Genomic DNA, 23589 nt, shown 5'->3' with positions numbered 1-23589 from the left:
TGACACAACCTAGCAGAAAAAACGACGGAAAATACTTGTTGACATAGCAGACTTTGTCGGTCTTTGCCCTTAAATCTGCAGTGATAATGATAGTGAAATTTTGTATACGAAAATAGAATTTTGTGCAGTTGCTTGAAGACAGTATCGCAGACAAAGACTACAGAATTCCAGGAACGTGCTACAGAACTGGAAAAAAAATCTCTCGTGGCAGAAGCATTTTTCGCCCGTTTGGCACGTTTCTAACGCTTTATTATGTGCATCTGTTCTTTATTATAGCAGTTAGATGCGTACCAGCCGTCTGGAATTGAAGACAATTTTCGAACCACCAATGCAGCTGTTAGAATATATTCGTTCTCTGCTCTTTACAACAACAGTTAGATGCGTACCAGCAAAAAAGAAAAAAAAATCACAGAGTAATGTCCTGGCGTTAGAAGCCGTTTTGGGCCATTTCGCACTGTGTTTGTGGACACACGTCCGCCTGCATACAGCCGGACTTCGGGTCACCTGGGGGGTTTAGATGTTTCTCTGCTGGTAGTCAGAAGCGGTGACATGGAATTTCCATTTTAGTGACGTCACTTTTCTCCAGCCAATTGAAAGCTTTATTGCCTAAGACACATTTTTTGACTTCTAATGACATATATTCAGAGTACGTTAATTATTGTCTTCAGACACTAGCCGCAATGATGCCGTTCACTCTACAATTAGCGCCCACAGTGTGGAGAAACAGATACGGCCTTTGACATGGTGCGGACATGCCGATTCAACCCCTCTATCGAGAAACTTGTCAATCCCAATCTGGAGCAATGGGAGATAATTCTGCACAGCGATGACTCCGATCAGCTACGAGGGCTGGTTTGCAGGGCCCACACTCTGGCGCAGGCCACAGGTCTGCCGAACAAGGCGGGCCATCCCAAGGCTATAGACTGTTCCTGAATAAAATTTCAAACAATCAATCAATCAACCAGTCAATTGCACGCAACTATTCCTCGTACTCCTGCATTTCTGTAATCACGCGCGAGTTAGGCCTTGAGCTTAGAGCAACTAGGAGAAAAATTCATCGTCTTGTTTTTTTCCACAAGCTTTACTATAACCCTTCAAATTACAGTATCGAGAAAATAGAACCGGCCACTCAAATCTTTCCTCGCCGCGACCACGATCATAAAGTGAATCCTACTTTTGAGCCAGCGAACTTAATACAGTTTTCATTCCTTCATCTGGCAATTAGTGAATTGAACGACCTCAATAAAAAAAAAATCGTTTGCATCACAAACCACTAAACCTTTGGAAAAGCTTGGGTAGCGCTACTGATTGCACTGGTGAAAAGTTCAGACCAAAATGAGAGCTTCCGCTGGTTTACTATTCTCCTTTTCTTCACTGACTTGTGCTCTTGTCGCCACCGGCTTGCATGTAGAATATTATTTATGTTTATTTCTTACATCATGTTTGTTCTTATTTTGCTTGTATTGTTAACATGAGATGATGCTATATAGTATTTTGACGATGTTTTAATGATGTCCACCATGTAATGGCCGCTTGGGCCTTTAGGGTAATAAAACGAAATGAAATTGCTTTCAGATGTAAAAAAAAAGGGTCATTTTAGTGTCTCTACTCAATAATCTAGTATTCTGTACTTAGCCGTACAGACAAGCATCGCATGATGCAAGGCCGTTGCTATATCCAAGTTGCGCATTTAGCGCATTGACTGATTATGCCTCAGATCAAGGGGTGAAAAGGCATTTTCATAACGAAATATTTGACTGCCAAACGTTGTGTTGCCATGATTCCACACAATGTCTTTGCATAAAACACGTTTTAGTTTAGCTTCACTGTCCACAGCTAATAGCACCGCAGGTGAGTTCTGCGCTGTGTAGCGTTACGATTATAAAATTTATGAAGCGCATTTGTTACACTGTCTGTCTGACATATTTCTTCCTTTTGCTAACTCTTTCACCAACCTTCATTGCTTTTCTTAGTGCGCAAAATACCTCGTAATTGTTTCGTTTTTACAAGTGAGAAACGCACATACCAAGCCAGTTTTAAGGCGCTTAAGAACCTCGACGACAAATCCATAGAAAGCCTCACGAGCTATTACAACAAATGCTCGAAAACGGGGAACGCTGTCGACGCAGTGAAAGAAGGCCAAGATCACCCTGATCGCCAAGCCGGGCAAGCCATCCGACACGGATAACCTCCGACCCATATCGCTCACATCTTGCGTGGGCAAGGTGTTGGAGCACGTCCTGCTCAACAGGTGGCAAGAATACCTCGACAAAGAAGATCTCTACCCGGAAACGATCATTGGCTTCAGGCAGCATCTAAGTACCCAAGACGCCATAATACAACTCAAGCACCAGATCATCGACGGCAACACTGGCGACAACAAAGCAGTACTGGGACTCGACCTGCAGAGCGCCTTCGACAATGTGAAGCACTCAGCGATCCTATCCCAAGTCTTGAAGCTCAACATGGGAGAGATCATACAATTACATCAAAGACTTCCTCACGGACAGAACGGCCGAGCTCAGAGCGGGGGACATCCAAGCACAGGAGAAGAAGCTGGGAAGCACAGGTACACCTCAGGGATCGGTCATCTCGCCGGTGCTTTTCAATCTCGTGATGATAGGAGTGGCCGAAAGGCTCAGGAACATCAAGGAAGTCCGACATACGATATACGCGGACGACATAACACTGTGGGTGGAAGGGGGCAGCGATTCCCACATCAAATCCACCCTACAGGCAGCCGTTGATGCGATCGAAGACCAACTCGACGGAACGGGGCTCAGATGCTCGCCGAGCAAGTCGGAGCTCCTCGTCTACCCGTCCGTCAAGCACCGCAAACCCAAGAGCAGCCCGAGAGAGTACGAGGCAATCAAAGTCAAGACCAGAGAGGGAAACGCGATTCCAAGAGTCAACAAGATCAGAGTGTTGGGGATGACGATCGAGACGCACGGCAGAAACGGCGAGACCGTCACCTGGCTCATTGCGAAAGCGGTGAACGCCACGAGACTACTCAAACGAGTCACGAATAAGAAAAGTGGAATGAGGGAATTCCCTCATTCCACTTCCAAGAGAGCCTGATCAGACTGATCCACTCGTTCGTCACATGTCACGTAGCGTACGTGGCGGCCTACCACAAGTGGAAGGAGAGCGAGAGAAACAAGATAGAAATACTCATCCGCAGAGCCTACAAGACGGCACTGGGACTGTTCGAAACAACGAGCACCAAACGCCTTCTGCAGCTAGGGGTGCACAACACGCTGGAGGAGATAGCGGAGGCCCCAACGTGCCGCACAGCTCGAAAGACTGTCTACGCGCCAAGGCCGGCCGGAAAATCCTGGACAACCTGGGAATTGGATATCAAGGCAGGGAGCAGACGCAGCTCCCCGTCCCCGATGAGATCAGGCGCAACATCAGAGTGGACTCGGTACCGAAGAACATGCACCCGGAGTATAACAAAGGGAGGAGAGCAGCGAGAGCCAAGGCGCTGATAGACCAGCACGCGGCCGACACACACGCACGCTACGTTGACGCGGCTGAGTACGCCAATATACACGGGTTCACGACGGTCGTCGTCTACGCGACCGGCACCGTTCGCACGACCGCCAGCACGAGATGCACCAAGGCAGAGCAAGCGGAGGAGGTGGCCATCGCCTTGGCCATCGCCGACCGCGGCTGCCACACAGTGCTATGCGACTCGAGGCAGGCGGTGAGAAATTACGCCAAGGGCAGGATAGCGAAAGAAGCTGTGCACATACTGCAGGCAACCAAGAACGACGATGGCAGCAAAGTGAGAATCAAGTGGTTCCCGGCGGACGCGGGTGAGGCGTCAGACCGCAACGCCAACCACAACGAGACGGCACACGCCGAGGCGCGCGCGCTAACGGACCGCGCCTTGGTCGACTAGCCGCTGTGGTTCAGCACCAAAGACCGCATGACGGACTACAACGAAATAACCAAGGTGTTCCGCCTAGCTCGCAGAATTCTTCCACCCCCTTGCTCAGGGCTCAGTCGAGAGCAAGCCATTTTATTCAGACAGCTAGAGACGGGCTCACTCCCCAGCCCGTCGCTGATGCATAGAATGTATCCCGAGACGCACCCGACAGACAAATGCAGAGTCTGCCGAACGGAGACGGCTGGCTTCACACACATGATGTGGAATTGTAGTAAGTACCAGGAAGAAGCTAAGTCTGGGAGGATCCCGCCGCGACTGGAAGCAGCCGCAGGGAGCGACAACCAAGAGGAACAGCTCTGGGCCGTCCAGCAGGTCATCAAGGCGCTGGCCCGGCAGGGAACCAGCGAGCCGGCCACAGCGAGCGGGGACCCAGGCCGCGCGGCCGGTGCCCAGAGGACGTCGTAGGCCCCGTCCGGAGCGCGTGCGCGCGAGCGCGCGTTCTACTGCAGGCCCCGAATAAACGTACGTTTTACCAACAATGTCACGGCTGTGCGGAGCGCACCCCTCAATATAGTTGGTTGGTTCACAGGAAGGGAAAGGCGCAGTATCTGTCACACTTGTTTCTGCGGACACCTGAACCGCGCCGTAGGGGAAGGCAGGAAGGTGAGAGTAAGGTGGAAAGGGAGAAAGAGGAGCCGTAGTGGAGGGCTACGGGGTAATTTCGACCACCTGGGGATCTTTAACGTGCGCTGACATCGCACAGCACACGGACACCACTTCGTTTCGCCTCCATCGAAACGCAGCCGCCGAGGTCGGGTTCGAACCCGGGCACTCCGGGCAGTAGTCGGGCGTCTTACCACTGCACCACCCCGGCGGGGCAAGAAATACACGTTTGCCACTTTAGCTTTCAAACAAAGAACAAAGAAACGCCCCGCTGAGGCGAAACGAATAGGCGTCCGTGTGCTGTGCGATGTCAGCGCACGGTAAAAATCCCCAGGGGGTCGAAAATACTCCGTAGCCCTCCACTACGGCTGCTCTTTCTTTCCACTTTCACTCCCCGTTCCCCCCCCCACTTCACGGTTCAGGTGTCCACAGAAAACAAGTGAGATAGTTACCGCGCCTTTCCCTTCCTATAAATCAATCAATCAATCAATCAATCAATCAATCAATCAATCAATCAATCAATCAATCAATCAAACAAACAATGAACCGCCGCTACGGTATAGTTTTCTTCTCTTCAGGGAAACCCAGTGCAGTAAATTTTGCAGTTATGGGTGAAATACGCCCACGTTTCAACTGCATTAAGGAATAAATTATCGCTGAAAAAAAAAAAAAAATTACAGGGTCTCTCAGATGTCTTTTAAGAGGACGATGGCGAAAGCGTACCCTTTCTCTCGTACCATTTGCTTTTCATCGTTTGGCTCTAATCATTGCAGTGCTACATATAACTGTAATTGGTTTATCTCTTAAGAGGAGAATGGCGAAAGCCTACACTTCCTCCTATCATTTGGCTCTCATCGCTTCCCTCTCACCGGCGTTCGTTGCAGTGCTACATATAATTATAATTCGTTTGCAGCAAAGAAAAGGCGCAGTATCTGACACGCACTCCGGCAAGTGCGATATACCATCGCCCCTGTCGCGTGGCGTTCCTTGGCGCGCGTTCAAGTGTGGGATTGGAGATGGCAGGAACGCTAGACAAGGAGAACGCATCTCGCAGGATAGGACAAATCTCTGACAGCTCTTGCGCACGACGTTCCGTTCCATCAGCCTAGAAAGGCGTTCGCCGTCAGTTGTACGCAATGTCTCCTTCACTCTCTGGCTGTGAGCTGACAAACGTCACAAAAAAAAAAAAAAAAAGAAAGGCTCAACCATCAACTGACACGAGGTACTCGAGGTTGCATTTTGGAATCTTAATTTCGTTCTGTTCCTTTTTTTTTGTCTGCGTGTAAGACACACCAAGTCATAAAATACTACAAAATACTTGGAGGTCATTGCAGAGGCTGCACTGAAAAAATGCGAAATCATTAGCGCTGCAGCGACGTTGTTGACTCGTAACTGACAACTTTCTGCATCTTTGCACCCACACCCTTAAGCTGCGATCGCCAATCTTCGACCTTCGATGCTGCCCCTCGGCGGTGTGTAATATTTCTGGGTCAGACTTCGGTGCCTTGCGGCGTTCAGGGTAAAGCTTAACGCAGATTTTTGATTGGCTGGCAGTGTGACGTCACCAAAAGACTGACGTCATAGGTGTAGTTTGGTTTGTGGGTTTTAGCGTTTCGATGGAGGCGAAAAGAAGAGGCGTCCGTGTGCTGTGCGATGTCAGCGCACGTTAAAGATCCCCAGGTAGTCGAAATTACTCCGTAGCCCTCCACTACGGCTCCTCTTTCTCTCTTTCCACGTCCCACCTTCCTCCCTTCCCTTACGGCGCGGTTGAGGTGTCCACAGGGAACAAGTGAGACAGTTACCGCGCCTTTCCCTTCCTATAAATCAATCAATCAACGTCCCAAAGCGACGAAGGCTATGAGAGACGCCGTAGTGGAGGTCTCCGGAAATTTCGACCACCTGGGGTTCTTTAACGTGCACTGACATCGCACAGCACACGGACGCCACTGCGTTTCACCTCCATCGAAACGCAGCCACCGAGGTCGGTTCGAACCCGGGTGCTCCGGCACAGTAGTCAGGAGTCTTACCACTGCACCACCCCGGCGGGGATAGGTATAGTGACGGCACATACCTTATGATGCCATCGACTTATGACTTCACATATGGCTCATGACAGTGTCTCAGTGATGTCATCAAACTGACGTCAACCTATCTCGGGAGCAGGACTTTGAAATTTCTGTTCATTTTATGCTTTTTTTCTTGCTTACTGTCGCTGTTGTTTCCCTCAGTGCCCTACGGCGTCCGAGAGGCCCATTTACAAGCACAATACCTCAGATTAGCTGCTACAACTACCGGGCGACATATACTCACTAAGCTAGGCATCACTATTCCTGCAAACAATTCATCCCTATTAACACTTCCTAGCCAAATTTACACTTCAATCTATGTCAAACCATTACCGCGGAACATGCACCCCCACTATGACCAAGGTCGCAGGAAGGCGCGCGCGGCAGCGCTCCACAAATGGTACGGGAATGAGCCCGATGCCGTTTGGGTAGATGCCGCCTGCGATGAGAGCGGAGCCACTGCAGTTGTCCACAGCCCCCACATTTCCCCCTTAACTATTGAGCTTCCTTCAGGCACGACCCCTGAAGAAGCCGAGGAGACCGCTATAGCTATTGCTCTGGCATACACCGATGCCAGTTACATACTCAGTGATTCAAAAACTGCCATTCTAAATTATGCCAGGGGCCGGGTTCATCCTCCGGCGCACCGCTTGCTGCACATGCCCACCTCCCACCTCCCCCGACGGATTGAGCTCATCTGGGTGCCTGCGCACTCGGGAAATCCCGGCAACGAGGCTGCCGACTCCTTAGCCCGAGGGTCTAGAAACCGGGCACAGGCGGACCTCATGGGGGATTTCTCGAAGGATCGTATGCACTCGTTTGCTGAGTTCTCCGCAAACTCCCGCGCTGAGCGCCTCATCTATCCGTCACCCCACCCATCCCTCACTATCAGAGAGCAGTCAATCTGGCGTCGTCTGCAGACACGAACTCTACCGACACCAGCTCTACTTTCGAAATTTCAGCCGGTATCCCCCATATGCACTTTGTGCTCCCACCCCAAGGCCACTCTTACCCACATTCTTTTATCCTGCCCTGCGTCTCCTCCCCCCGCCGGGCCGGTGCCTCTCCGAACCTGGGAGGACTGGGAGACCTCACTGCGATCAGCGGACCCGGCCAGGCAGAAGATCGTCGTCAGCCGGGCCGCATACGTCATGGATAAACATAATATGAACGTTTAGATCGTGAGTGGGGTCGTGCGGAGACCCAGGAGGCCTGCGTGCCTCGAATTCTTCTGCAAATAAAGTTTTTTCCTCCTCCTCCTCCTTGCAGCAGTGAAGGATAATTACAAAACCATGCTCACGAGCCCGGCGTTAAGTTGGCCCGCTCAGCTGTAAATGGGAGGGATGGTGGTACGACCCTTGGAAGAGTCAATGCGAAGGACGTTTTCTGGTCAGTCACATGAAGCATGAGGCAAGATGACGTCCCTTCGTGATTACGTCACTAGGGAACCAACCCGCAACACATTTTTGGGACACTTCCGGCAGCAAAATATATGCTAATAGTGCTTTTGCCTCAATAAAATCGAAACTCGATATTTTAATATGCGGTTCCTCTAGTTATCAGCATTCAGATCGGGCGATCGCTGTCCACGGGAGAGCTGTTTTACCATCCAAATGCGGTGTTTCAGGGTGGCCCTCAGCTGAGGCGGAGGAGACATCATCCAGGTGAATTTCTTTCCGGCCTGTCTGCAGGTTCGCAAGGACGGCGAGGTGTTCCTGGTGGATGGTCGCCCGCTGGACAAGTCTAACTGGATGCGCTACGTTAACTGCGCGGCCAGTCCGCAGGAACAGAACCTGGTGGCCTACAGGCGCCACGGCAATATCTACTACCGGACCCCCAAGGCCGTGGAAGCCGGCGAGGAGCTCCTCGTGTGGTACGGCACTGCGTTCGCCCGAGAGCTGGGGTTGCTTGGAAAGCCACGAGGTTCGGAGCCGTCTGTGGAAGGTAAGGTTCTCGATGAACAGCCGAAAATGAGTAGGGTGATCCGATTTAATGCGGTGGTGACAATTTGGTTTTTAATGAAGATCAGTGTTAAACTTTACCACTGAGCGCTATGGAACTGGGTATTCTGCTATGTCTAAAGTGAGGCAAGGGACTTGTTTTCCAGGAACATCTCCTCTAATACGTAGTACACCAGGTGGTGGGAAAGGTTGTGTTCGACGGAAACTGGTGTGTAAGCAGCCACACTGCACGGGAATCGAACCCCACATCTACAGCACACGAGGCGGGTGCTCAAACTAGCTCGTGTTGCAAAAAAGGCTGATGTTTGACCACGGGGGCAGCACCTTGCATTCCGAATGCTGCTGAGGTATGCTTCTATGTACGTGAACATTGGGCCAAGTGCTGACAACTGCCGAATTGGAGTTTACATGCGTTGCAGCGTACGTGTCCCTTCGTTCCGACTAGTGAATACGTTGGGCTCTCATATTTCAGTTTTGTTTCTTAGAAACTCTGGAACTCCAATTCTAACTCAATCCAAAAACATAATGAAACCAGGAGTTTAAATATATATATATATATATATATATATATATATATATATATATATATATATCCTTGCCCGCGAAAAAAAATGGCGCTCATTTTTCCTTGAAATCAATATTGTACTTTCAGGCCATATTTGTAAAGAACACCGCAATAGCTAGTTTTACGAGAAACTAAGAAACATGACGTTTTTATTTATTACCAGTGTTGTACTGCGCAATTGCTATAAAGGTTCTTACACTCTGTGCTCATGCACTCCTTTTTCAAAATTTAGCTGAAATATGCGGACAATAAGTAGACGACAAATAGGACTTTCTTTCAAACGCCATTTTTACACTATACGTACAAGTGGCAAGCGGCCATCGCCTAAAAAAGGTACAAAAGAGTCGAGATCTTTTGTTCGTTAATACATTTTGTATCAAATTCAATGCATATAGTGAATACACAGTATGGAGTGATGTCATACACAGTGGACCTGAGAATTTTATTTTTCTCAGGGTTATGAAAACAGCGGAAAGAAAATACAATTTCACATAATCGTTCATCGTTCGAAATAAAAAGGATTACTAGATGGTTTAAAGTTACCACGCCTTTTTTTTTTTTTTTTTGCCCGCAACAATGTTTCTGAAAATGTCTTTAGATACACTACGTGAAAAAAAAAAAAATCCTAGAGCACAGCAGAATCAGCCGCGGAGAAATGCGAAAGTCTGAGCGTTGCTGCTGCAGACGGTATACATCGCGCGCCCCTTGCCGAAAAAAAAAATCAGTTTTTTTTTTAAACCAGCGTTCCCCTGAACGCATCAAAGTTCACCGGCATTCTATAATTGGTCTACAGGAAAGGCAAGACGCCGAATTTCTCACTCGCGGTGTATTTCCGACACATCTCGCATACGAATCTCCCCGACGGGAGATATTCGCCATGAGCCTAAAAAGGATTTCACCTTAATAACTGGCTGTATAAAATTGATATTGGCGATTGTGGTCGTGCGGGTTAGTCAGCAGCGGTCTGAAGTAGCGGAGGTGTACTTTCAAATATTTACTTCTGAAACCTGTTTGACCAGAAGGCAGCATAATCTATCTAGTATGTTCTGGAGGCCTCACTTCAGTTCTTGAATATTTGCAAAAGCACACCATGCAAAAGGTCACGTCGTATAAAATTATGTTTAATATTTGCAATAAAAAAAAAGTGACAAGCCTTTTTCTTGAGCAGTGCTTCTTACTTGTCGAACAAGTACATAAATCAAGCAAGCGAAATTAACAAGTAATAGGCGGCAAGAAAAATATGTATGCATTAGCAGCTAAGGGAATTGCTATTCAACGAAACTATCCACCACAAGCAAAGCAACAGGTAGCAAAGGGAAAAAAGGTGGGAGGTCGAGACAGTTATATTAAGTAGGCGCATGACGGCTGGTGGGGCAGCCTTTATAACACCCATCTACTGTTACCCCTTTCATCACCGATCCCTTCACATACGCGTATTATCAACAATTAGTAAGCTACCACATTACCTTGAACTCTCTGGATCCAAGAGTCCCGGCAGGTTGCGTTCAAATCACATCTTTCCATCTTAATTACATGACCGAATTGGCAGCTCCTTTCAAATAAGTCGCGTCACGTGGTCTCGGGGGCGTCAAACGTCTCGAAAGCCAGTGAGTGGGCGGCCATGTCACCTCTTAGCTACCACCTGCTAGAGTCACGACCGTGAGTTTTCGCCTCTTAAAGGGACACGTGGTCCTCCACATGGCGACAGTAGCGCGGTACCAGTCATGCCGAACATAAGCCGCAACATATACTGCATCCACACCACCGCAGTCGGTATCTGCTGGTAGCTGCACGAATACAGTGACCTTCGTGGAACGATTCACCTTTCACTCCTGGCAGCGCTGACCGGCTTCGTCGCCTACACACTTTTATACATTCTTGCACATATATCGCAGCGATTAAAAAAAAGCGATATAGTAACTCTGCTGAAATCGCGTATCGATGTGACGAATGGTGATTATAAAATTGCAACCTTTGCCGAATTTTCCCCAGCATCTTGATATCTGCCCTTTCTTTTCACAGATGGTCAAAACAGGGAGTCAAGCCAGCAGCCGGCTATCTTCCCCTGCGACACTTGCGGCGACGTCTTCTCCATGCGAGATGTCTTGGAGAAGCACAGGCGGCGCAAGCATCCGCAGAGGACGCACGGAAGGCACCACTGTGCCTACTGTCCCTACACCAGCGACAAGAAGTAAGAGAAATTCTACTCCTCCCCCCTCCGGATCATTCTATGCGAAACGTCCCAGGCCTCAAAAGCAGCCATCACAGATTCCCTCGAAAACAATTTGGTCGATTGTCTGAATGCTGTTTTGGCCAAGTAATTCAGAATTTTTTTTTTGTTTTGTTTTTACGTAGGCGACTTTCGATGTTTTCGCAAATGCACCAAGCTGGATATCTTATTTATGAGCAAAAGTAGATACAATAACAAAGTCATACGTGTTGTTTATTAATGTAACTTGATAATAGACTTTTCTGCGTTTTCTTGTTACACCAAGGACGCAAATAATTGTGCGTTTTCAGTATTTTTTTTAGTCAAACTCTTTCATATTTCAGACATAATAAATGTTTTAATTCGTTCATCGAGGGGTAGAGTTGAAACAAAAAATAATTTAGACTTTCCTTGAGAATTACTTTCTTGTGAAGAACAGTTCCAATGTGGGCAAAAAGTGATAAATTTGTTAAATTGAGAGTTAAATTGAGCTTAAAAGCCGTCGAGATAAAAATACGTGTCAGAGCTCAATAAATACATAACCTTCTCAGCTTACAATCCAAAACTTTGCGCTTAAGTAAATTTTGCCGACGCGAGAAAACAAATTTTGAAGTTCACAATCTATGTCACTGCTCGGCATTTCCAAGCTCTGCTTGCGCTGCATAAGGCCTACGCGCCACAGCTGAATCTCGAAGTGCCTATAAACTCTCGATCAAATATAGGTGGCTGAATGATATTTTTTGAGCGAAACAATGTCAGTAAAACCACCATCTACGCTATTGCTGAATTTTGCACACTATAAGGGAGTTTTAATAATACACATTTGTGCGACGAAAACCAACCGTGAATAATTTCAGGTCTTCGTCTAGGTGGGAGAATTATCAGACACGAGATATATTCTACATGGCTGATTTATTGTTTCGTGCATAATACAGCTGATCTTGTTAGGGGTCATGCAATAGCCTGATTCTCGCCACTAAGCGCCAACCATGGCACATTTTTTTTTTTTAGAAGCGAATTGTACTCACGTTATATTCCATCAATGCGCAGCGTCAGCATCACTCTGTCCCTCATGTTCTCGGTCTAACCCTGCTTGCCACCTTGAAGCAGTTTTCACATAATGAAGGAAAAAATTAGATGCTTAACAGATGATGGGATGAGCAAACAAAATTTGGAAAAGACGAATGTAGAGAAATTTTCTAATTGCAGGTTTATATTCTATACGTGTCCCTGGATCCATTCACGCCATCTCTTTGCTCTGCTGTGAGATATTAGACAAGAAATTACCACGTAATTGTTTCGCCTCTGCAAAGTTCACTAATTTCACACAATAAGCATCACGCTCATGCTTTCTTCGCATTCCTGACCACTCCGAGGCCAAAAATGAGTGTTAAACTCTGGAAAGTGCATCTTCAAGATGGATTTTTGTTGGGATTGACTAATTAAGAAAGTGTTGGCCTGGGAAGGAGCTAGAATAAACATGCGTCCCAAGAAAAGGTCGGTGTCGCACAGCTGTTATGTAGTGAAAGCACAATTTGAAAGTGCCGACCAGTGACGTCACTGGTTGTGAAGTTTTCTTCAAAAAAATATTTCTCTCGTAAGACAAAAATCTACTCAAGCAAAAATTTGTGGATTGCAGGCTAAGAAGTGGGTGTTTAATAAACAATCTCATGTATTTTTTTTTTTTTTTTTGCCGAAGGCCCTAATGTTTAATTTAGGTTTAAATATACAAAAAGCATCGCTTTTTGCAAGTTTTGGGATAGCTTTTCTTAAAAAGTACTTTTTTAAAGAAAGATTTAAATATTTTTGGCGGAAACTATACCGAATGATTGAAATTTTTGTGTTGTGGTTAAACGATGAAAAACGACTAATGATAAAAATTACTGGAAACGCACAATTTCTGCTTCTTCATTGAACCAAGAAAACGCAGAAAATCTTTATAGTATGGGTCACTAAGAAAGTTAAATTAAAGTAGAACCCATCTACGATCATATAAAATAGTATATGGTATCTTATCTGCTTTCGCACTTGGTTTAAAAATCTGTAAAAGCAAGCATCTTTTCCGTCTTCGCGAAAACTTCGAAAGGCGCTTACATGAAAAAACAATTTTCTTTGGCAAAAATAATTCGGCAAAACACTGTTCACAAAATTGACAATTACCCCAATTTATTTCGGAAGAGTCGGTGATGGTCGCTTTTGGGGCCTGTCGTGACGCTGGGGCTACGTCGACCCGGCCTTCACTTGGTAGCGTGCAGAGACTCGGGGTTGATGAAGGATTGAATCTTCGAAGTTGGTAAAATATGTACAAGCAGGTTTAATGGCACTTTGAGAAAACTTATTTACATGATTATTTACACGAAAAAGAAGGGTACATCAGCAAAATGGCAAGCGTTAAGATTTCATAGCGAGAAGCGACTGGATGAGCCGTTTACCCAGGGCCCAGAGCGACATTTCGTGCTCTGCAGCGTCCTTAAAACCCCCTATGTCCAGCCCCTCTCTGAAGATGCTGACCAACCAAATCCAGGGCACGCCCCTCAGATATCGGCATCCAATCGAACACATCACTGCACTGATGGTCTGAAGCACTGACTGGCCCGGCATTGTTTCGTTGAGCCTGGTCACTTGTTGGCGGGAAAAGCTTGGGAACGGCGAGGAGGTACATTTCTATTCTTCAGCCAAGAATCGATAGGCTGGTTCCGGCATGTGGGTTTCCTTCTCAGAAACCCAAGCGCACGTGCGCGCCACATAATGATCCCAGCATTGTCCCTTTCCGACAATTGCAAATCTTTCCTGCATTCCTGGGAAATCACTTAATGGCCGTATGCGTCATGCTCCTTTCTTGTCCTGCAAGTCAGCGGACATGTCACTCTGTCGTCTTCTTTTGGACAGTAGGCATTCCTCACTGGACGATAGGGCTTCTCGATGGGAAGGGTGAACAAAAGAAAGAAAGCACTTCCGGCTTTTTCCTGCAGGACGACATTCCTTTGTATTTTTCTAGACGTTCTCTTGACAGGGTCAATTTGGCATTTGCAGGGTTTTCACAAGGCAAAACAGGCTTACACAAAGGATTTATGGAAACAGGCTCACTTAGAGCCTTTGTACCGACAGCACATATCCACAGCACTTATCCATGCCCACAGGCGAACAATAGAGCGCGCAAATGCGGATGCACGGTCGTAACAGCCTCCTCCCCCGCCAGAAGAGTCTCGGAGGGCAGCAGTCGCAGCTGCTGCATGAAGAGACGACTTAATGGCCTGCACGTGAACGCTTGAAGCTCACTGTTGCTTGTCGCGTTGTCTCGATTGTCGTAGGCCAAATTGCTTGAGCTATCTGAAACTCAACCACATGTCCAAGCAAGCACTCGGCTCCCGTCTGAAGAGACCAGGTTAAAAGAAAACTGCCATCGTTGTTCGAGAAAAGCCCACACTCAAGACGTTAAGGACCCACGTATGCCTAGAAAACCAAACGTGCTGCTTTACATAGTCACACATGTACAAGTGCACGAGAAAAAAAAAAGAACCTGATTATCAATTTGGATACATGGTGAGGAACACCTCGGACCGCTTAGAAACAGCGGCTAAGCGCGTCCGCATTCCCATTTAACTTCCCCTTTTTGTATCTTATTTCAAAATTGTACTGCTGTAAAATCAAGCTCCACCTAAGAAGGCGACTGTTCTTCGATGTCGCAGTTTGCAGCCAAGCCAGGGGACAATGGTCCGTATCTACGGTGAATTTGGCCCCTCCAAGATAGCACTGCAATTTTTGAATGGCCCATACAATGCAAGCGCACTCTTTCTCTGACGCGCAATAAGCCCTCTCTCTAGAACTCAGTTTTCTGCTCAGGTAGAGCACCGGGTGCTCATTACCGTCGTCATCTCTCTGGCAGAGAACAGCACCTAGCCCTCGATCACTGGCATCACACTGGACCGTGAATTCTCGTTCATAGTCTGGAGCTCGCAATACCAGACGGCTAATCAGCACAGCCTTCAGGTTTACGAAGGAGGCTTCCTTTTGTTCGTCCCAGACTACATTTGTCGGTTCTGTCTTGCGGAGAGCGTCGGTCAGAGGGCTAGCCAAAGATGAATAGTGAGGGATGTAGTGGTTGTAGTATCCCGTCAGCCCTAAGAATGCCCGAATTTCCGTCTTCGTGCTCGGCCGCGGGTAGTCTGCTACCGCAGAAATCTTAATCTCGCTGGGTTTCCTGAAACCTTGACCTACATTGTGACCCAAGTAGTCCACGGTCGCCCTTGCCAGGCAACATTTCTCGGCCTTTACGGTTAGTCCAGCTTGACGCAAAAAGGCTCAGTACAGCTCTTAGATGTACCATATGGTCCGCCCATGAGTCGGAAAAAACCGCAATGTCATCTAAATAAGGCACCGCGAATGTTTCACACCCCTTTAAAACCCTATCCATGAGTCGGGAAAAACAAAATGGAGCATTTTTGAGCCCGAAACTCATCATTGTTGGCTGGTAGCTGCCCGTCGGAGTGACGAAAGCCGCGTATCTGCTGGCGCGTTCAGTGAGCGGTACTTGCCAGTATCCTCGAGTAAGGTCCAGCGTAGTCACATATGCCGCTCTACTGACCTGTTCTACTCTCTCCTCAATATTCGGAATAGGATACACCTGATCCCTGGTGAGAGAATTTAGCTTTCGGTAGTCTACCACAGGCCTAGGGTCTTTACCTGGAGCTTCTACTAAGATCATAGGCGAAGCATAATCGCTTTCCGAGGGTTTTATTACTCCCAATTCCAGCATGCGAGTTACTTCCCTATCCAGAATTTCTCTTTGCCTTGGAGAAAATCGGTAGCACCTTGATCGCACTGGCACGTCTGAAGTCAGCTCAATATCGTGCTCAGTCAAATCAGTCGTGCCTGGCCTGTCCACGAAGCAGGCCTCAAACTTTGTTGTTATTTCGCCCAGATCGGACAGCTGGGATTTCTTTAGTTCTCCTCTCTGCTCCGTCTTTTTGAGAAGCTCCTGAGCGTTGCTTCCTTTTCCGCTGAGGCAAATCAAGTTATCCCCCATCTCCTGTATCTTGGGACCATTGTCTTGCTCCATAGCTAAGTCCTCTCGGGTTCCACTTAAAAGTATCGTGAGATTACTAGACACTGGCGGCAAGAGGTTACACTCAAGAACGTCCTCATTCTGCGTCTCATCAAGCTCACTTTCAAGTTGACTTATCTGAGATGCCTCGCTCTCAAAGTTTCCTGACCCGCTATCTTCCACATCGACCACTGTTTTAACTGCCGTTTCCTCCGCTGTGGAATTTTCTGGTATGAGCAGTGTAGCTAGTTCTCGAGCCTTTGAACGTGTTAAGGCTTGCACAACTCTGTCTCCGAACAGGATGCCCCTCTTTCGCAGTAGCATGTCCGATTTGTTGGAAAACAAATACGGATAGCTTTTAGGAAGCTTTCCTGAAACGGCAGCCTCGGTTGTTAACTCGCCGAAAGGGCCCTCGATGACCACGTTCGCGATTGGCAAGCACACACTCTGTTCCTCCGCTACCTGGCGGATCCATGCACACTGTCCTGTATAGTCGGAAGGCGACACATACGCCGGATGGACAACATCCATCGTTGCGGCCGAATCGCGCAGTACCTTGCAAGGCTTCCCGTTGACTACTAGGTCATGCATGTAAGGTTCCAAAAGCTGCATATTTTCATCGCAGCCACTGACATACGAGAAAGCAATCTTTTCTTTCCGGCAGTTGACGGCAATGTGACCCTGCTCATTACACCTAAAGCATGTGAGCGGCTTCCTAGCCCCAAGCTTGTTCTTTGTGTTCTGCGCGTTGGTCACTTCCCCACTTTTCTCACTGCCGTCCTTTCTAGGGCGTTTGCCTGAAGAAGCCTTCCTTTCTTCGTTTGCAAATCTAGCAAAGTGCCTTTTCTGACGGTTAATCACACTCAACTTGGGGTTGCGGGGCCTATCCACTGCTGGGTTGCTGAATTGTCGGCGCGAAGCATACTCCTCAATAAGTTCGGCAGCTTCAGTTGCCGACTTAATTTCGCCTCGGTCCTGTAACCAATTTCTTTCTTTTTCTGGGAGGCAGTTATAAAACTGCTCCAAAAGAATACGCTCGACTACAGCGTCCCTATCACTGTAGGAATCAGTGCTCTTTAGCCACTCGCCCAAATTAACTCTTAAATTGTACAGGAATTCAGGGTAACTCTCGTCCCTGGACTTAGTAGCGTTTCGAAAACGTTGTCTGAAGGCCTCGGCGCTAAGCCTATACTTTCTCAGAAGGCAAGCTTTGACCTTCTCGTAGTTGTCCGCGTCCTCCTTGCTTAGCCGCGCGACAACCTCCGCTGCCTCGCAGGGCAGAACCGTCAATAATCTCTGAGACCAAGTGTCTCGCTGGAAGGACAGTTTTTCGCAGGTTCGCTCAAAGTTAGCCAGATACAGACCGATATCCCCTGATATCACATATGGCTGCATGTACTTTGACATCTTGAAATCTGCCTCCTTGTTGAGAAGAGGTACCGCTAGCTGGGGACAATTGCCCGACCTCTTGCTCAACTCTAAGTCTAATTTCCGGAGCTCAATTTCTTGGTCCAGCTTTTTTGCTTCTCTTTCACGCTTCTCACGTTCGTGCTCCCTTTCCTCTTTTTCCCTCTCACGTTCGCGCTCCCTTTCCTCTTTTTCCCTCTCAAGTTCACGCTCACGCCTCTTTTCCTCTTTTTCCCGCTCTTTCTGCTGTCTGAGCTGTTCCTTTTTTTGACCGATGAGGTTCCATGCTTCACTGAGCTCCTCATCATCGGTTCCCAGATCAGTGATTGCCTTTATAATCAAGGGTTTTCGTGCCAAACCACTTGTATCAATTCCCAATTCATCACACAATAGCAACAGGTCCGGTTTCTGCAGCTTTTGTAGGTCCATGATCGCTCCGAGTGTCGGCTACTTCCAAAACAACTGTGCCAACTACCAAACCTAAAGGCGTTTCCACACTCTCTTTACCAGTTCTAAAATCTAACCCTGTTCTAGAACCTGGTCCACATCAGAAGAAAAGCCAAGCACTCACCCACACATGCGATCGATGTTCCGAGCTGCCCTCTTGTTGGCCGATTGTTGCTCCTGCTTGTTGCTTGAGATGCCACCTCCGATCACCAGATGTTGTGGCTTGTAGATTCTGATCCACCTCGAATCACCAGATGTTGTAGCTTGTAGATCCAGATCCCAACGCTGGTCACCAGTTGTCGTGACGCTGGGGCTACGTCGACCCGGCCTTCACTTGGTAGCGTGCAGAGACTCGGGGTTGATGAAGGATTGAATCTTCGAAGTTGGTAAAATATGTACAAGCAGGTTTAATGGCACTTTGAGAAAACTTATTTACATGATTATTTACACGAAAAAGAAGGGTACATCAGCAAAATGGCAAGCGTTAAGATTTCATAGCGAGAAGCGACTGGATGAGCCGTTTACCCAGGGCCCAGAGCGACATTTCGTGCTCTGCAGCGTCCTTAAAACCCCCTATGTCCAGCCCCTCTCTGAAGATGCTGACCAACCAAATCCAGGGCACGCCCCTCAGATATCGGCATCCAATCGAACACATCGCTGCACTGATGGTCTGAAGCACTGACTGGCCCGGCATTGTTTCGTTGAGCCTGGTCACTTGTTGGCGGGAAAAGCTTGGGAACGGCGAGGAGGTACATTTCTATTCTTCAGCCAAGAATCGATAGGCTGGTTCCGGCATGTGGGTTTCCTTCTCAGAAACCCAAGCGCACGTGCGCGCCACATAATGATCCCAGCATTGTCCCTTTCCGACAATTGCAAATCTTTCCTGCATTCCTGGGAAATCACTTAATGGCCGTATGCGTCATGCTCCTTTCTTGTCCTGCAAGTCAGCGGACATGTCACTCTGTCGTCTTCTTTTGGACAGTAGGCATTCCTCACTGGACGATAGGGCTTCTCGATGGGAAGGGTGAACAAAAGAAAGAAAGCACTTCCGGCTTTTTCCCGCAGGACGACATTCCTTTGTATTTTTCTAGACGTTCTCTTGACAGGGTCAATTTGGCATTTGCAGGGTTTTCACAAGGCAAAACAGGCTTACACAAAGGATTTATGGAAACAGGCTCACTTAGAGCCTTTGTACCAACAGCACATATCCACAGCACTTATCCATGCCCACAGGCGAACAATAGAGCGCGCAAATGCGGATGCACGGTCGTAACAGGCCTGGGACGTTTCGCGTGGAATCACCCTCCTTGTTTAAATATTCGCGTGTAGACAGTACAACATGACCGGTAAAGCATATGGTGCAGGCCTCCAGATAATTATCTATAGATTCAATGCGAGAGCGAGGTGGTAAGAACGAGAGGAAATTGCGCAGTTAAAGCAGAAGAAATGGCAGCACAAAACAAATTACGATGTTCTTTTCCGCCCTCCTCCCATATGAATAAGTGACAGCTGGATCCGGCGATGCACGCAAGAACATTTAAAATTTCTTATCTCCGTCGTCAGTGCAAGCCAGCATGCTCACAGTGTACCCACTCTTCCTTTCTTCCCACTGCGACACAGAAACAATGTCACCGCACACGAGCGGACCCACACTGGAGAGCGGCCCTTCGTGTGCCACGTCTGCGGGAAGGGCTTTACACAGCGGCGTCATCTCTCCGACCACTTGGTGGTCCACTCGGGGGAGAAACCGCACGAGTGCCCAGAGTGCGGACAGCGCTTCACAAAAGCATCTAATCTGGCATGTCACCGCAGAGAGCAGCACACTGTTGGCGGCAAGGTTTCTGCGCACGTGTGTCCCCGCTGCGGAAAGGGGTTCTGCCAGAGGGGCAACCTCAAGATGCACATGGTGACGCACACGGGGGAGAGGCCCCATGCCTGCTCGAAGTGCGGAAAGAGCTTCACGCAAAGCAGCCATGTCCTGAGGCACGAGAGGGAGGTGCACGGTGGCCAGTACCCGCTGCACTGCCCACGCTGCGGGAAGGGCTTGCCGAGCGTGAGGGATCTGAGGAAGCACGCGCGATCATGCTATGGTTCTGCTATGGAAGATGAACCGCGGTGCACGAAGGAGTGAAGTAAGCGCAGCTGCAGTTTAGGCACCCACGCACGAGAGAGAGATGCAGTCAGCTGGCGTGAATAAAAAAGAAATTACCAAAGAAAAAAGAACTAAAGTGGAAGTGAAGGCAAGCGACCCATAGCAATAAAAGCGCAATAAGAAACCAAACTGTTTGAGAGATTGCTCATGATGCAAGAGCACACCCAACGACGTTGAAATGCTTCGGCTGAGCCGGCATACCGTTGAGGGCCAAGGAATGTTCCTTTTCAATGATCCGGTTAATCTGAATATTTTTTTTTTCAAGGCAGAAAGAAAGAGCACACGAAGAGATTATATATAGAAAGGCTAATCATAAAAGTAATCCGCAGAACTGATGGGAGAAACGATAAGCCAGAAAAACACTGCTTGAGGTGCACTACCCTTCCTAAAGCCAACGTGTTTTTTTAGGGGAGAAGAATACGAGAAAAAGGCGCCGTTTCTTATTGTTTACAAGCTCTCAGGCAGCAGTGAACGCTTAAATCCTTACACCTGATGCGCTTGAATTCAGTGCACTTAAATGTGTGCTCATATAGCACTGAGCACAGTGAAGGCGTCTAGGTGTCTGGCGATTTTTGACGGCTTACTAGTGATGTCCTTAATTGTTTGAAAGCTTATGCTTGCCTGTTTTTGTGTCGTAGATGTACAGCTTGGCAAAGTGGTCTTGACATGTCATAGTATGGCAGAGCCGCATTGCGCAAAGCTCTCCCCGCAATGCATCAAAAAGTAAGGGAAGAACATAATGCACATAGCACCAATTTCAAGCTTCACTGGTTCGTTATTCCACGTTAGATTAAAAAGTGCCTCTCTTAATCTGCCATTATTGCACTACTTTTGTTGGGCTCCCGCTCGTGTTCCTTGCGACATGAATATATAGCGTGTCTTTGTTTGCATTAGCTGTTCGACTGGTTCGTTCTGTAATAAGAGTTCTTGTTAGTTGTATATGAGAACTGAAGTGATTTTTCACAAGTTTGGCATTTGAATAATTTATTCTAGTTTTGAATATCGTTTCTGGTTGTATACTCATTAACAATTTTTATGCCATGTGTTGGTTTCTGCATTAAAGCCCGTCTATATCATCCTACAATAAAAGCTATCAATCAAAGGTAATAAATGAAAGAGAAATCTGCTCTTTGATGAGCAAAGCATCGATCTGCTGATCTCACTGGATGTGTCAACTGCATGTCTATTCCCATAGATGGCCTTTGTTTTGCGGTAATATAGTCCACTGCGACAATGAGTAGCCGAAAAAGATGTCGTCAGATATTTCATTCACTTTTTTTGTTGTTTTTTATGCAGTACAGGTAAATGCCAAAACCGCTTATGTGTCGTTCGGAGTGCCACAGGGCTCCGTTTTAGGTCTGCTTTTTTCTAATTTATATCAACAATATAGGCTCTGGAACAATATAAAGAATCGGAATGCATGCTGATGACTGCGTTTGATACGTGCAAATAACAACTATTCACACCGATTAGCTTTAAAGACAGACTTATATAGACTTCTAGCGTTGGTGTGAGAATTGGCCTAATGTCTCTAATTGTTACCAAGTGCTGAGATATCCGCATCACCAGAAAGCGTTATCGCATTCAGTTAAATAACCACATTAACGGTCAGCCCCTCGCCACAGTTAACGAAGCGAAATAGCTAGGCGTCACCTTTTCTTCTTATTTAACATGGAATCGTCGCGTTCATTGCAGAGCCCAGAAGGAAGGTCGCGGGCTTGATTAAATTGCAATTTTCAAGCAAGCCCCGCCGAACGCTAATGAAACACTTTATATCAGCAACGCCCGACCCATCCTTGAATATGATTGCATTGTGTGTGTGTTGCCTGTGTCTGTTACTTTGGTCCAATGATTGATTGCCAGCATTTGTGTCTTGTATTTATTTAATACTTCAGTGCACTGCAGTGTTTGACTATTGTTTCACTCCCCTTACTGTAATGCCCATCAGGAGGCTGTATTCGATACCTGTTTTATTCAATTAAAAACAATTCGGTGCTGCCAAGATTTCAATTTTTTGTTTGCCTCGTCTCCCCTACTGTAATGCCCGCCTAAGCGATATGTATAGGTATTGGATCAAAAAATAAATAAATAAATAAATAAATAAATAAATAAATAAATAAATAAATAAATAAATAAATAAATAAATAAATAAATAAATACTGCCTGCTTACGCTATCACTTACAGATGATCCTCCGCTCATGCACGGGCTTCCGAAGACGCAATCTTTCTTCCTATACTCAAGATCAAGCAGAGTGATGTTGTCGGGCAGTGTGTGTTTCGTTCGCTGCATTGTGGCAGGCATCACGAGAAACGATGCTTCACTGTAAATCTGCGCCAAAGCCGGCGACCGAACACTGGCTTGCACAATCTTTTCTCTGTATCGTTATTGGCCGTGCTTTTCAATTACTTCGGCACCATATACACTGCTTATCTTGCGTTATGTCATTAAAGAAACATTCAGGTTGGCAGGTGAATCATACAAGAAGGCTCCCTGGAAGCCACGCAGAATGCCCACCGCGCCGCGGGCAGAAGCGAATGGTTGTTAAAACTCATGTACTACATTCCCGTGAAAAATTCGCAGAACCTGTACAACAGAAGATATAGCAATTTCATCACCATTTTTGCACGCTGCCTTTACCGATATATCATATTTGATACTGAGCGCGCGATATACACAGTGTCACTATAAATAAAGTTCCTTGGATACAGGAGCGTTGCATAAATTGTTAACAGCTGTTTTTAACGTCTATTACAAGGCTGCGTTATTGGGACTGTAACTCTTCTTTTCATCTACCACCTTAAGTATCTATGCCTGCTCGAACGTGGTTACCGTTTCATTCAAGTATTTAGTTCCATGTCTAAATGTCAGCATGTATGTTGTGTCGCGTCCCACCAAAACGTACAGGTCGTAAGCTTGACCAGTTTCACTGGTAAGCCTGACACAAATCGGTGGCCTTCCTGAAGGGGCATCCCAAGGTGTGATGGGACTATTTCGAAAAAGAGGGGAAGATAGTGTCGCAATGTACCTTTCAACATTGTGTGCGACTGCAGCAATTCCCGCCTATATGCATGTCGCGTGATCGATTAGAGATTATAATTGGCGCACCCTTCTTTTTACCGTTCTTCTAACGTGAGTTCCCACAAAATCTCACGCACTATATCGAAACTATATGCATTTAATT

The 23589-nt window shown here is 47.2% G+C and overlaps 1 protein-coding gene across 1 annotated transcript in view; it reads left to right on the top strand.

The window, feature by feature from the left end:
• Positions 1-20385, top strand: part of LOC146173815 (histone-lysine N-methyltransferase PRDM9-like) — a 36838-nt gene extending 16453 nt beyond the window's left edge. Inside the window, exons 7-10 of the mRNA XM_084585278.1 lie at positions 8313-8536; positions 10856-10884; positions 11170-11338; positions 19875-20385. Of these exons, the coding sequence (XP_084441404.1) occupies positions 8313-8536; positions 10856-10884; positions 11170-11338; positions 19875-20385 (933 nt within the window). The remainder of the gene's footprint in view (positions 1-8312; positions 8537-10855; positions 10885-11169; positions 11339-19874) is intronic.
• Positions 20386-23589: the final 3204 nt, after the last annotated feature.

The sequence above is a fragment of the Amblyomma maculatum genome, chromosome 11 (genome assembly GCF_055883805.1).
Source record: "Amblyomma maculatum isolate TAMU_Amacu chromosome 11, ASM5588380v1, whole genome shotgun sequence".
Classification (NCBI taxonomy): domain Eukaryota; kingdom Metazoa; phylum Arthropoda; class Arachnida; order Ixodida; family Ixodidae; genus Amblyomma; species Amblyomma maculatum.
This window is presented reverse-complemented; position numbering and strand designations above follow the sequence as displayed.